Source organism: Ciconia boyciana, chromosome 5 (genome assembly GCF_034638445.1).
Source record: "Ciconia boyciana chromosome 5, ASM3463844v1, whole genome shotgun sequence".
In the NCBI taxonomy this organism is placed as follows: domain Eukaryota; kingdom Metazoa; phylum Chordata; class Aves; order Ciconiiformes; family Ciconiidae; genus Ciconia; species Ciconia boyciana.
The window spans coordinates 17,697,834-17,713,963 of record NC_132938.1 but is presented as its reverse complement, the minus strand read 5'-3'; the positions used below and the strand labels follow the sequence as shown (position 1 = coordinate 17,713,963).

Sequence of the window (16,130 nt, the reverse complement as noted above, 5' to 3'; positions counted from 1 at the left end):
TTTTTTGTTTAGTATTCTGCTAGGTCAGATGAAGTCAGGGGTCAGGGGTGTGCTTGATTTAATACAACTGGATGGTTTGCCTGTTTTTTGTCTGTTCCTTTTGGTGTCCTGTCATTTGAATTTTATGTTTTTGCCTTTATTTCTTGAGACGACTTTTCTGGGTATCATTTTCTGCGCTGTGTTGGTCCTTTATGCTGGTACAGATTGCATTTGTTCATCTAAAATGCCTGTCCTCCACAATTTCCATCATTTTTACGGTCTTACATTTTGTCATTTTCTGCTTGAGTTTGGTTGTGGTTTATTATGTTTTGACAGTGGTTTGTCATACAGCTGTGAATAAACTCTTTGGCTTGCCTTTAAAACTTTCTTCTTTGCAGTTGTTGAATAAAGTCAACTGAAATACTCTTTCCTCAAACAGAATGATTAGCACAGACAGAAGTGTCAGTGGTTGTATACTGCAACCAGGCAAACCATTTGTTCTGGCTTTGTTCACATTTAGAGTGCAGATTTTTTATGCAAATATAAATATTCTCTTCGCTAAAATATTCATGTATAGATCTTTGAGGGGAGTGATGGTTTTGATCTATAAGATGTGGAAGTTTTACAGTGAAAACTGGAGCTTCCTCATAGAAGATATGTCTTTTGTCTGTGGAAAAAGAGTATGGGTAACCCTCTCAAACACTTCTCCCCTCCAGCCTAAAAAATCAGCTTAGACCATAGGCTTCCTCAGAAACGTGCCTGCCATGAGAAAGTCTGAATTTTTCAATGTGGGGTAAGGGTCTGGCCTGCTCTCTACTACTGGAAACCTAATTCAGTTGTTTAAACAACAAACTGTATGGGCTCTGAGTTTTCATTTTATGATCGGTTAGCAGACTCCCTGAGTTCTTAGAGTGTTGTCACTGGATACAGAGCGAAAACTTAAAGCTTGAAGCTGGTACAGAGCTGTGGAGGGCCAGTGCTCTGCTATTTGTGCTTGAATTTGAGGTGCTGGTTATGAGACCTGCAGGAAAGGAGCGGAGAGTTCAAGCTGACTGTGAGCCAGCGATGTACCATTGCAGCAAAGAAGCCAACAGCCTCCTTAGCTGCATTAGGGAAAGTTTGAGGGACGTGATCCTTCCCTCGGTGCTGGCGAGACACATCTGGACACACATTCAGTTTGGGCTCACCATTTAGAAGAAAGACATGGTTATACTGGAGCAAGTCCAGAGAAGAGCTGTGAATATGATTAAAGGCTTGGAGGATCTGCCATACGAGGAGAGGCTGAGAGAGCTGAGACTTTGCAGCCTGGAGAAGGGGCATCTTATCAATGTGTGCAAATATATGATGGGGATGGAGTAAAGATGACAGAGCCAGACTCTTCTCAGTATCACCCAGTGAAATGCAAGAGGCACTGGGCACAAAGTGAAACACAGAAAATTCCATTTAAACATAAGGAAAAGCATTTTCCTCAAAGGATGGTCAAACACTGGCACAGGTTACCCAGAGAGGTCGTGAAGGCTCCATCCTTGGAGATATTCAAAACCCGACTGGACACAGTCCTAGGCGACCCACTGCAGGTGACCCTGCTCTGAGTGAGGGGTTGGACCAGACGATCCCCAGAGGTGCCTTCCAATGCCATCTTGTGAAAGGGATCTTGGACTCTGCCGCTTGCTGTCCACATCCCCTGGTCCACACTGTCTTAGCCTGAGGCTGTAATACTCTAGATCTGAAGACTCTGAATTTTGTGGTAAGCAATTCTTTAAAGACTGGTAGTGTGCTGCCAGTATAATAAGGAAAGGGCTGGGAGGAAATTTTATTGTAATAGGTAGACTGGCTGAGCCTTAGTGAAAAACTAGGCTGATGCAGTTTAGCTTTGTACTGAGACATACAGAGCTTTTTATAGTTGTTTTCTGGCTATTTTTACCAAAATGAATTATAGTAAAATATTGTCTCTCTTCAGAGAGATGATGGATTTAAGACTGAGTTGCAGATTATGTGTCTGTGAGAATAAGGGTCATAAGGTGTGGGGAGTTAAGCTGAGATCTCATTGTCATGAAGTTTCTGTTACTTGTTCTTGACTCAAGTGTGTTTTAGAGGATTGAAGTGCTAGTTACAGACTTTTGAGAAAAGGAAATACACTGTCAACGGAATCAAAATTATACAGGCAAATCCTCACCAGAGTAAAATGTTGTTAGAAAAGAATTATTGGAGAAAAGGCAGAGTCAAACCTAACACAATGTTTGAATTACACAGGATAGAAGGAACTGGAGAGGGAAACCTAGATATTTACAATTGTATAAGCTTTAATATTTTGGGTTATAGCTTTTAACTGCAGGCAATATTATTGACATAAAATAAATAAGGTATTGCAGATACCATGAAAGTATCATGGATCAAAACAAAACCACCCCAGAACATTGGGTTCTGGATGTGGGAAGGATTCAAGTCACTCAGTCACAGTGCTGAATCCATGTTACTCATCCCACTTTGCAGTTTTCTTCCAAAATTGAGAACAAAGGCAAAATGGTTGGAAACCTTAGATTTCCGCAATTTCCATGAAGTGCTAAGTAGATTATTGAAGATAAAAACAAAATTGTAAGGACATGGGAAGAATGTGTATATGGCTAATTTTACTCATCAAAAAGCTGTGCTTTATTAGCAATATGGAGGTAGTACTTCCACTGTCTTCCAAACTTCATGGAGTTTAAAAACTGTAATGTCTGTAGATTATACAGATGTTTTCTGACTCTTTAAATACAATATAGTATATTACTAGTATACTACTATTAATAGTATACTAGTATACTGTAGTATATTATTATTACTACAGTTGTAATAGATTTTAAATCATAAATTTAATTTTACTTAATATTTAATTTGTATAAATAACTAGACATTTCCGATAAGTGGAGATTAATCAAATATTATAATTTTTATTCTATAAGTAGTCTATATGATAAGACCCCAGTCTTACCCACTAGATAGGGAGAAAAAAAGGACAGGTCTGGGTGTGCCAGATTCTGCCTTGGATACATGTGGCTGGTTTAATCAACATGGCCCACACGTCTCTAAGACAGAATTTGGACTTATTAGACTGTCTTTTCACTGCCTTTCATGCCATACTATCAAATCTAACAGTAGCTTTTCCTGGGAATTAACAGATTCATGCTGTTTGGGTTTGAATCCACTCACCAGATAAGGTCTTACAAAGGTGGAGGGGCGTTCCCACAAGCAGCCTGCCTTGCAGCTCTTCCTGAGAGCAGGTCACAGTACTGAAGACTGGAGCTTTACTGTTGTCCAGCTTCATGGACGGATCCCTCCCTCCACGTAGCAGCCAGATGGACTGTGTCTGGGAGGGAACACACCTGATGTGCTATTTCACTGGCACAAATTTGGGCAAATAGAACTATAGGCAGAATAACAGCAATGACATCACTATGTAACTCTATGAAGTTTTGCTTTGTGTGTACTGATTTGTTTATTTCAGTTAAAAAAACATATGTAAATGAAGATGCCAAGCTCTGGCCCACACAGATGTCAATTAGCCATGCCCAGAGATGTCAATTAATAATTAACAGAAAGCACAGGCTTTCTTCTGCGGTGCTCGGGAAATCTCATTTGCAATCAATGGGAAGTCTTCTCCTGGCTTCCGTAGCCCTTACATCTGGCTGGGGGAGAGTTAGTTGTAGCATCTCCATTTAATTGCTGAGATCCAACTGTGATAATCTCTCAAGCAAGAGACTTCCATGGTCTGCCTAGTGCTTTACAGGACAGCTCAACATTTTGTGTTGGTAGCCAAAAAAACCCACAGCCCCAACCATCTAAGCCCATCCTCAAGCCCATCTATAGCACGTTGATGAGATAATCAGCTGCAGGCTGCACCAGAGCTTCCAGGCAGAGCTCCTTTAAGCTATAGGCACAGGGTGGTTTTTTCATTCTGTTGCTGATTCTGTGGAACTTTTAAAGGCTTTTTATATTTTATGGTTTTATATTTTTGTCTGTTTTATTACCTATTTTATGTCCTAGCTCTAATTGAAGACATAGGACTTGACAGGATTCAGAGCTGCAAAAACCAGCCTGGAAGCAATAAACCCAATATTTTTATTTCACTGATTAACACTTCCATTGTTTCACTTCTATACCAACTTGGCAGTTATCTTACGTGGTGTATATGTATATGCTAAATCCAAGTCTCTGCCCCTGAGAGCTTCTACTGTAAAGGCAACACATGAGCAGTTCAGTGAGCAAGGAGGGGTTTGCTATCAAGCCCTGCTTCTGCAAAGAGGCTGTGAACCTTCATTCTGTAGAGAGGGCATTGAGATTTTGACAGCCTATCTTTGGGAGACAAAGGGAGGAAGTGTTCTTCTATTCCTAACCCACAAATAATACCAGTTTCCTGTGAACTAGAAAAACATGTTTACTTTCTATTTTATTCGAATCTTCCTTGGGGAAAAAAAAAGCCAACAGTACCATCACCACCACATGGTGTGTGGTGGTACCACAATCATATTACAAACTATTTTTTTAACTGGCTTTCTGCCCATAGCTAGTCTGAGGCTTGCAAAAATCCTAAATTTCACAAATTCTGGCCATTCCCACCTAGAGATCGTCGGATTTTTTGGCTCATATTTGGGGTGGAAAAAAAATTTTAGACGTAAACATATTCCTGAGAGAATAAAGTATTTTACACTTAGGCAAGCATATTTAAAAGGGGAAATAAATGGAAGGACAGCATGAAAATAATGATTGCTAGGATCAGGATGACAGAGGGGCACCCTAATCATTATCGTTGCATGCCCAGGCCAAAAAGCAGGAGTGTGACCTAAGTGCCTCCCTCCCCAAGAGGCAGGCCTTGGGCCATTTAATATGTCAGATGGTTTCATTCTTTTCTTTAGAATTCCCCAGGAATGATACTTAAGAAATTATACATAATATAACTGTTACTGACCTATAAAGCTTCTTGCCTATGTTCATAGATTGAATTAATTGATTTCTGGACCGCTCATATTTGGGGCAGTCACAAATCTACCTGTCTTACTGAAATTCTAAAATCGTATTTAGGTCACTGATCTGCCAGAAAGGTATACAAAATCACATGCAGCCAAGCTGTTACACCACTGAATAGGCTAAAGGTATGTCATTCAGCAGATGACAGCATTATATTTTGTGCAAAATAGTCACTTCAGATATGTCTTTCTTATAGACATTTTCATACAAATAACTATTACCTGTTGCTAAATCCAGCTGATCTTTGTCAGTCTGCTTTGCTATCTGGGGATTTGCTAGCACAAATGAAGCAAACTTTAAGGGGCAGTGCCCGCTTCTCATGGGAAATAGTACATCCTCAGATACTCAGCTAGAGTTGAAGGATGCTGCCCAGGACAAAATGATAATTTAAAGCAGCATTCCAGTGATCTGGAATAATGCCTGAATGCTGAGGGGCAGGTGAATTTTCCTTCTAGTATATCCAATATCTTACAATGCAGGGTGTCACATTTCACACTATAAAAAGGTCTTTTCTGGGTAATGTGGCTGCAAGAGCCTGTTAGTATTTGTATAGATGCAGGTATGAACCTACGTCTGCTTTCCTAAGCCTGAGTATTGGGCTCAGAGCCTCAGCATCTGCGGTCATGGCAATTCCAATATATTCTTGCAGGCAGATGATATAGCATCTTTTATTAATATTGTTTGATAAGTCCCATTAAAAGGCCTTCTTTCTACTTATTTATAATTTTGCCAAACTTGACCCAATAAAGCTGAAATTGTTTTTGCTTTTAGCTAGTTCTCTTGTATTTAAGCCAAAAGGGATTTATTCTTTCCCCACAAATGGAAAAATATTGTTTTGTCCGTGTTACAAAGGTCTTGCAACTTTGTTTTTTAAATGCCCAAGAATCTGTGTGCTCTGGAGTAGGGTTGCTCACCTTTGTGGCAGGGGTTTCCCTTTTGTCCTCTTTGTGGAAATCTGACTGAATTTAGCAAATTTATAAATCTTTGGGGAAAAAAAAGCACCCATTCTCAAGTACTCAGTGCAGGCTTTACTAGAGTTTGACAGCTAAAATTTCCAAGGACTCCCTTTCCCAGGAGCATAGTAAGGCTCCTCGTAGCAGCCCAATGGGGCAATCCACATGCCAGCTGCAAAGAGTAACTAGACATGTTGCAGCTCAGGGCTATGTGGACTTGTGGACATTGCTGCTGCAAAGCCCACGGGGAAGGCTCAGCCAGTGCTGCATGCGTGAGCAGGAGGCCCTTCCTTCTCCTGTGCTCCCGGCAGATGCACCTGGGATCCAGGTGGCCCTGCAAAGGAAGCAACTTGACCTGAATGTAGAGGAAAGAAGAGGGAAGAGGAGAAAAGAAAAGAGAAGGGACTAAATCAGGGCAAGATGACACTGACGCAGGAGAGACGAGAAAAATAGTAACTGGGAGGTGAAAGGAGAAGATGGAGGATGATTAAGTAAGGGAGAGTTGGAAGTCAATGAGAAAAACACAGGGAATGGGGAGGTGTTTGGCTGGGTGGGAGGCACAGAGGGAAGAGGTCCTCTTGCCTGGTCCCTGGCTGGATGAGAAGCTGAAGGAAGGAAGGAAGGAGAGATGGGGTTCGTATGGAGAAAGAATCTGCTGTTAGGAGGAGACAGAGTGGGGAAAAGGGCAGAGAGAGAATCTTGGGGAGAAAAAAACCACAAAATCAAGATCCAGAAGGAGGGCTTAGACTGCTGAGGCAGGGAGCCTGGGACAAGGAGCTGGGGAAGCCTGGCTGGGTAGGAAGGGCACCAAGAAAGTGGGCGTGAAGCTGGTGTTTTTGGGGAGAGTGGAGGAGAACAGGGAGACTGAGACTAGATAGCTGGGTCTGCTTAAGTAAGGAGAATGAGGAAATTGGGTGGGTTTGGGAAGGGTTAATGAGCCTCCCTGAGCAAGAGAAAAAGGGGCAGTATGCAAGGAGGGGGAGAGAAGAGAAGACAGGGAGATACTGGGAGTTGAACAGTGAACTTTGAAGATAACTGATGCAAAGCAACCAACCATAAGGTGGAAAAACGGAGGATTGGACCATGGTGGTAGGTGACCAAAGAGATTGGAGAAAGAATAAAGAGCAACAGCTGGATAGGAGACATGACTGGAAGGAGATCCAGTTGCAGGGAATTCCATGAGGATGTAGGCAGAAAGCCTTGCAGTAGCTGGGCAAGGATCCCCCCGAGAAGCTGGAAGGAAAATCTGCCTGGCAGCCCAACCCCAGAGCAGGGGTCCTCTCAGGGTGCTCTCAGGGCCCTGACACCAGGAAAGGAAATTACAAGAGTCTCCCCATACTCAAACTGCTACTGCAAACACTCTTGGAGCTCTTGTGGCAAAGATCTGTGCTCTGGCTCTGAGGGTGTCCATATGATGCTCCTTTAGGAAAGCGTGGTGTGGGAGGGAGAAGCACTACAAAACCATGCACAGAGATACATTCTTAAAGTGTATTCTGTGGACTAAAAGCCAAGCGCTAAAACATGAAGAAATTCCAATGGCAGTAGCATATAAGGCTTCGTTCAGTCCTGTTGGTGTGATATTACACCATATGCGATGTAGACTATACTTGCCATTATTGTCTGTGACTGCCTCTGGGGAATTGCAAACCCAAGGCCAAGCTAGCGTACAGCTTGCTCTGCGCTCTGCAAGGTGTGTGTTCACATTTCTGGTGCAAGGATAGCTAAACTACATCCTGAAGTGGCCACAGGTATCAAGTTGTCCCACAATCCTGCCTTCATATTACTTGGAGCCCTCCTGGGAAGTAGCCTTCAGCTGACTCTGGCAGAAGGTACATGGTGTTGCTGAAATCCTGTTGAGATGTACAGTGGCAGACACAGGTGGAGTGTGTACACGCACACCCAAGCATGTCCATCTACTGCAAGAAGGGAAGGAAAAGCATGTTTGCCACGTTCATATTCCTACTCCCAGGAAAGGATTGTATGTGTGCATGCAGCAGAGCTGAGGGTGCACACACATATGTGCTTGAATGCTCATGTGCACAATCATGTTTTGGAGGAGAAAAAAAACAGAGAGAAGTCCTTCACACTTAAAATGCACAGAGTTTGTGATGATCCCTAGACTTTATAAGAGCTGTTCCACAGCCTTTTGTTGTTCTTGGAAATACCGTCTCCTGCACAAATAAGCTTTGTTACTGCTGTAGAGAGTTTCATGTTTATCCTAGAACTGAAATGATCTTTTTAAGCCATTGAGTGCTTCAGGAAGAGAACCAAAACCTTGAAACCGCTTCAGTCTTCTGTGGCAAGGCAACATGGTGAGCTGAGGACAGGTCTGCTTATTAATATGGGTTTCCATGAATGTTTCTTCTGGAGGTGAATATTAGCTATAATCGTTTATGCTGGACATTTCTACTAGCTATTTTCAGTTTTACAGACAGAGGGGGTCTGCATGTGCATCTGTCATTGAAAATCAGGTTCCATGGGGCATATCCTTGTGTGCATCTCTATTCCTCTTCATCCTTTTGGTCCCCCACTTTGTTGCTCACAGTAGCATATCCCTGTGGCAAACACAGATAATGCTTACTAGGAAAAGTAATAAGTATAAGGTATTTAATGTATTTCTAGCCTTCTTTAATGTGTTGTAGCTGTGAATACAAGGCAAAAAGCAACACCATATGACCATGCTACTTTGGGAACAGTCTATAAACTGCAGTTAAAATAGTTTCAAGATATTTATGCAGTGCATAAGTCACGTGAATAGACGTTTATCACAATCAGTAGGAATGCTGGATTTTCATATCACACATTTGCTGCTTAGGATGATTAGCAGGAAATTTAATTTGCACTAATTAGCCTTAGGGGAGCAAGAAATTAACTTGATGGGTAAATTTCACATTTTACTATATACCATACCAACATGGAAAAATTTGAGTTAAAGCCCGAGTTGAGTCCTGTGATGATACACTGGACTTCAGTTTTTCTAAATTAAATTATAAGACTGTAGAAAATTAATATATGCATAGTGAGTGGGTGGGGTTTTTTAGGTGCTAGAGTCGTAGAATAGTCGTTCAATGTATTAATTGAATTGTCAGCCACTTCCAGAGACTGTGGTATATTTTTGTACATTAAATTACATTTATATCTAAAATTACAGCAAAAGCTTTAACAAGTCTTAATTTTCTACATTTGTATATTTTCATTATATAATGTGCATTATGACTGCACATGCAATATTCCACATTGTAATGCACAGAGCAGAAACAGTTTTCACAGAACTACTGTGAAAACACCATACTTTTTAATTTACAACACCCACTTGCAAATACATTTTTAGGGTCAGGAGCCTTTGTTCATATGCTGGCAAAATTCCTATGAAAAAAATTTTTTTGGAAATTACTCTCAAAAGTATACAGCAAATGAGGGAGGCATGAGTCACCGCATAGTCCTAATAGACAAATAAGAATTAGGAACCAATAAACTCTAATCTTGCCTGTTGATGGGGACTTTTCTATCTCATTCTTCCAAAACACAGTTTAGACGGCTTGTTTTTTCCCTCTGTAAAAGGGAGGCAATTTTTATGTATCCACCACTCAGAATTACTGTGGATTGATTAATGCATGCAAAGCAATGAGTCATTCGGTATGGAAGTATTGGTCTATTATAAACTGAAGTGTTCTGTCATATCAGGCTTGTGGTTGCATCCAAATTTATCTGTAAAAAGGGAGATGGAAAACATTAGTTGCATATGAGGTAATTGCCTTTGATGTCAGTGCTTCTGCTAGTTTGTGCATCTGAAATACAACCAGAAGCTCACTATTACTATTAGGTATTTGGAGTTAGACCTCGTAGTACTTACCTGAAACTGCGATTGAAGTGAGAGGTGTGACTTCAGTGAGAGTTTTGGCCGAGTAAATATTGCAGAATTGGGTACCTTGAGTCCATAGTTTGGGGTTTAAGTGGTGCACATAAGCTAGTTCAGGTGCCTGCTCAGACTTTCTAGCCTATGACATAAATACTTCTGGTCTAAAGAGAGATCTCAAATAGACCTGTGGGTAGTCGTATATTGTGTAACATATATCGTATTGCATTCTCAGGTCCTTCTTCAATCCCCAGGACTCTGATTTCTCAGCAGTAGCCCTCCTAGTCAATCAAGAGTGTGTGTGCATGTGTGTGTGTATGTGGGTGCGTATATATAAATATACATGTGCCCACACACAGACAAGCATATATGTGTACACAACCCCCCTATATAAATGTGCTTTGCCTTTTTGGGTGTACGAGTATATTTCTGTAAATGCTTACCACTTGTATTTATATATTTATGAGTAATATCCAACTTTCAGTCATAATTGACACCATGTGGCTTTCTGTATAATAATTACTTTGGAACAAAAAACCTTGCAGATGGTTTCAAGAGTGACTCTAACTCACCATCAATGTAAAAAAATTAAATAAGATGAGCCCCCTCCCTCTGAATGGAGTAAGCCATTTTCATTGATTTCAATGGGAGCAGGCACAACTTCATTTCTACAGCAGACAGAGAACATGTATTATAGTCATTAAATGAAAGTTTGATTTCATTGCACTTAAAATTATTCATGTTCTGTTAGCAAATGGTTTGCGATTTTATAACCTAGAGCTTTTGCTGAATTCTGCTTTGTATTTTCCTCACAGCAATTGGAAGGACCCTCATTCCTCGTTATTTTAGCACTGTCTTTGAAGGAGGTGTAACAGACCTGTATTACATTCTCAAGCACTCAAAAGAGTCATACCACAACTCATCCATCACAGTGGACTGTGATCAATGCACCATGGTCACTCAGCATGGAAAACCCATGTTTACCAAGGTAACAGGGAAGACTCAATACAGCATGTTGTTGGTTTGGGTTTTTTATTGTTTTGGTTCTTTTTTCTTTTTCAGTGTGATATAAGGGTGAAAAATATTGGCTGTTGCATTTTTCTGGTAGACTGAGATAATTTCTAATACTGAAAACCCTTGAAGCCATTTAATTACTATTTTCTATATTCATTACGTGACTGGAAAATTCTGTGGGCATCCTCTGCAATTCTCCCAGAAAGACTGCAAGAGAAGCACATAATGCCAGGTTGCCACAACCATCAGTTGTACATGAATTAAATTCAACCTGCCCATCTCCTTTCCTCTGGGCTTGATTTTAAAGCAACAATGAGATTTCTCCGGGCTTGATTTTAAAGCAACGAGATTTCACATTGCTGGTACCTACCATTTGGGATGGTATGCTTTACATTTGATACTTACCCAGTCCAAGGACTATACATCTCTAGGAAAATAGTGATTTAATACAGTAGGATGCCAGTCCAAAGGGCACTGAAGTCAATGGAAGGAGTAAATTGATTTAAACATGCTCTGGATCAGGCAGTTAGTGAATATTCAATATTTGTAATTGATACTGAATTATCTTCATGCATTGGCCACTTCTAGTCCTGTAATTAAACTGAGTGACATATATTTATAAAAAACAGTACCAAAAAGGTGGAAAATACAAATTAAAACAAAAATTTTCTTATATTAAAAAAATCAGTAAACTGATTTTCGAAATGGAAATGTACCCTTTCATAAATTAACAGAAAATTATTATTTTCCATCTTGTACCTGTTCATCTGTATGAATTTTAACCTTTGCATGGAGAAAAGCACAAAAGGAGAAGGGGCAGTAGGAGGAGATAACCCATCCATGTTGCCCTTGGCCTGCAGGACTATGGAGGTTTTAGAGTCAAAAAAGGCACCAGCTGTTGACAGTATCATGACCATGGCCCACATGGCTTATGCTGCTTTAGCGTGTATGTGAGTCCCATCCCTTCATAGTGTCTTCCCTGACGCCTTCATGGCTCTTGGAGTGGGGCTCAAAGAAGAAGGAGAGGAAGCTGCTGGTGTGCGGAGCACTGGTGAGCTGGGAGGTGTGCCTTTAATGGTGTCGTCGTTCCAGCTCTCCCACTCCAGCGCCCTGTGACTTACATCATAGACACAAACAGAGAGCGACAGAGAGATGCAAAGAGACCAGATACTCCTAGGTAGCACCTCTTTGCCACAAGGAGTTGTGCGTGCTGGCCACGTGCAGAGGATGTGACAAGGGTATACAGTAGCTGCTTCTTCACATACAATTATGCGATTTCTGTCATTTCCCTTTGTGTTAGCTTTAATGCAATAGCAAATAAAAGGGGGGGGTTGAATCAGTAAACAAAACACACTTTTCTTGATTCAATTAGTTTATCTTACTTATCATAACAGCGCATTACAGTGTTGTTACTTTGGAAAGGAGACTAGTATCCAGCAAGTCAAAGATAGACTAGCAGCAGGGACCGGGCTGGGTGCACACCTCGTGTGAGGGGGGCCACCGTCGTCTCCCATAGCACCGTCCTGCTGCGCGCAGTGAGACCCTCCGTGTGCACCGCAGCCCTGGCAGCGCACGGCCTGCTTCAGCCCTGACATTTCTGTTGCGGATTCCAATATAAACCTCTGTATCCCGATAGAACAGTTCAGGTGGGGATGTGATTTGCATTCTAGGAGAAAAATTAGGGGGTTTTAATGGCTGTATGTTTAAAATATGACTGTGCTAGGAAGAGCAAATTTGAAATAAAACACAGTAGTTGGTGGAATAAGGGGGAAGAGAATATATTACTCTCTCAGAAATAAGTTAGAGCCAAATGTTGTCTCAGCTGTGCGTGTGTAACTTCTAGCAGAGATACTGAGGGCCCAGATCTTGTACCCAAAGGTAAACTCCTAACTCTCACAGCATCGGTGGTGGAACAAAGCAGACCTCCCATAATAAGCAGCACTCCAATGGACTGCGTAGCTCCTTAGATCATGTCTGAATTTGACCCAGCAAAACTACCACGATGGATTTTTTTCATGCAAAAGTACAAACTAACTGTATTTGTTAATAGCTGTTTCAGTTTCACAACTTGTAAGCTACAAATTCACTAACTTCTAATATAATGGGCTGAAACAGTTCTCATCACGTATTGAATCAGGAATCCACAGCTGCATTTTATTCATTTCAACATTTTCCTAGTCAGAGCAACTCACTGCATACTGCAGTATTGGATGGATATATAAAATGGCATTTCCAAGTTTTTTTTCAAACAAATATGGCTAGAACATGGCTAACAGTAACAATATGAATAGTCCAGCTTGTCTTTAGAGGGCAAGAGGCCCTTGTAAAGTGTCACACACTTTAAAATTGTTTTATCAAGGTATAAATAAATACTATAAAGAATTTAATACAGTTCAATGGCATGAATTAAATGTGGGAAAAGAAGAGACTGAAGCCCTAACTACCACATTTGTTTACCTGGCAGATGCTTCATTTTTTTCTCCAGATAAAGGAAAGCTTGAGAAGTCCTCCTAAGTCTCTGTTTTCACCATGTTTACTGACACTCCAACTTTATGTGTAGGCAAACTGTTTTTCTGCAGTTAGCGATGCTTATTTATATTCCCCGGTAGACTGGCAGAGGCGAGCTTTGCCTTCACCACTAGAGCAGGGAGCACCCCGTGTTTGAACCATTCTCTTCCTGCGCCCAACAGTGGGGCCATCAGCTGGATTTTATAGTTGAAGCCCTTGGAACTCAGCAATTTTAATCCTTACTAACAATCTCGGGCATTTCCCAGATTTGTCTAAGCTTTAGGTTTCTTTTCAAGCATACAGACAGGTTTGAGAAATGGTCGTTAATAGAAGGGGCAGAGTTTTAAAAGATGCTCGGTGTTAGGAGAGCGAGACTCTGAGCAATAAGGCGCAGGACCAAAGTTGGTTTTCGTAGGTGCGAGCAGCTGAAATTCCTACAATTAATAAGTGCAGTGAAGGGGTTAAAAAGCTATTGGTTAGTTTGAGAAATGTTCTTTTTTAGTTTTTTCCTGGCCTAGTCTAGAGCAACCACGTGATATACTGAATGCCTGCCAGCCTCTTTCTTGTTGATCCTCCGGAGACCATCTGTGCTGGGGGCATTGATTAGAGTGTGTCTGCTGGGATTACATCTTTTCTGTTGCCATGCCAACTAATCAGCTGATTTTGGTTACCACAGAAACAAAATGTCAGAGCTCACAGTACGGTAACATGAATTCAGCACAACATAAAATGTTTTCTTAATTGGAGACCCTTTTGATTTTTTGGATTCTATGTAAAAGGCAGCTTTAAAAAAAAAATAGAGAGAGGCCCGTTTAAATAAGAACTGCGCCAATTTTATTGATTAAAAGCAATGCGTAAAATTATGCTCTACATAAGGAAATTAAATTCCTTTATAAGATGTGTACATTTTTACCCCTGTGATATGAGGTATGTGTTTCAGTTTTTCTATTAAAATTTGTTAATGCCAGTGCATAAAATAAATCTGTTAAGAGCTGTGGGGTTTTGAGCTTAACAGAAGAAACACTTGAGAAGCCACAGGTATTATGATAAAAAAATATTTTAAACCTGAAATATTTTCATGTTTACTGGTCAGTAATCAGCATCTTTGGCCTCAACACAGTACCATTAATATAAAATGTTTTTCTTCTTGTATGAATCCTTATGTGTGCGCATGTGTACCCCTGTGTAATTTCTTATCATAGTGCAACTGATGAGAAAATCAAAATCAGGGTCAAATGACAAAATAAGTCACATTAAAAATTTGAGGGCATCACTAAAGTATGTTGAAAAGGGCAGATGAGAACCTGTTGTAAGATTCTCCTTCATAGGTCTACAGTAATTTGACTATATAGTATGCCTGTTAAAATTACCTACATGTTTTTTGCAAAAACAACCAGGAGGAAAAACTATGATGCCGTTAAGTGAACTGTTAATCAGAAAAGCCACACATTGCCCAAATGGGAACGAGCCAACTCTGAGTTGGGGCTTGTAAAAAGGCTCAACAGACTCAACTGAATCTAGGATGGCTAGTTGCTCAATCAAATATTAGTTGTATTAAAATTAAAGTTGCAGGACCGTTTTCTTTTGAAAGCTGTTACACCCTATTTCCACAGTACCTCTGTACCCTGCACTTGCAAGTTTACTTTGCATAGGAGTTGTAAGTCTCCTATGCAAACATCCAATTTAAAGACAAAAATCAGCAACAGAGGGAGTTAATTTTCAGATCATGCATCATTTACAGTACTCCAGTCAGGACACCATGCTAAGCATGTATTTTGCACCTTAAAGACCACCACAGCCACAGCATTTTTCCACATAAAGTTGTGGACAGTTGTTTAAAAGTCCCCATTAATTTATTTTACTTTTCCTTTCCAGGTAGTACCCACTTGCTGCATTTATTCCTCCCATCTTTGCTCTCCTTTCTCAGACAAGACCCCTCACAAAGCTGCATGAGCCACTTTCTGTGGAAGCAGCTCCGTTGTCCAGGACTGCAGCCTCTTCTCTGCTCCCCTGGCTCTCAAACCTGCCGTGGCAATGCAGCGCATACAGCCCAATGGCAGACACCCCGTCCGGCTTTCCTTGGAAGGGTGGGGTTAATAAAAGTAGATAAGAAATGAAAAATGAAAATGGGAGAAAATGCCTGGAAAAGACAAGAACACTTGGAAAAGACAAGAAGGAAAAAAATAGGGAAAAAATCAGGTTTGGCCACAAGCATTCAGGGCTCTGTGTACTCCAACTGGACATGAAAGGAAGGCTTATATGCCAAGCTATTGTAAGGAAAGGGCAACGTAAAACAAGTTAGGAATGACTGGTTCAGCAACTTGACATCAAGTGCGCGCAGTTGCACCACAGCCACCTCCACTGCGAGGTTCAGTCATTAATTAGCAGTAGTGAACTGCGAGGGAAAGAGAATTGATGCAATAAATAAGATCTAGCGTACACAATATTCTATGTTTGTAAAATGCGATAAAATCTATATATTATAAGTTACTGTCTCCGCGGCAAGGCCTATGAAGTCATTTTCCCACATCATTTTTTCTCCCCAAGAGAAAGAAAAACAGCAGAGATGAACAATAGAATACTGCTCTGATATTTTTGAATGTTGTTTAATCAATGATACAATACCATTGAAAACAAAATTCCCAGGAATTTATTTCATGCATTTTATGTATTCTAGGTATGCACAGAAGGACGTCTTATCTTGGAGTTTACTTTTGATGATCTTATGAGAATAAAAACATGGCACTTTACTATTAGACAGTACAGAGAATTAATCCCACGCAGCATTCTAGCCATGCATGTAAGTAATCCTT

The 16,130-nt window shown here is 40.7% G+C and overlaps 1 protein-coding gene across 13 annotated transcripts in view; it reads left to right on the top strand.

The window, feature by feature from the left end:
• Positions 1-16,130, top strand: part of LDB2 (LIM domain binding 2) — a 222,762-nt gene that overhangs the window by 157,292 nt on the left and 49,340 nt on the right. For all 13 annotated transcript variants that reach the window (XM_072862626.1, XM_072862624.1, XM_072862625.1 and 10 more), the window contains 2 exons: positions 10,611-10,783; positions 15,995-16,117. In XM_072862626.1, the coding sequence (XP_072718727.1) occupies positions 10,611-10,783; positions 15,995-16,117 (296 nt within the window). The remainder of the gene's footprint in view (positions 1-10,610; positions 10,784-15,994; positions 16,118-16,130) is intronic.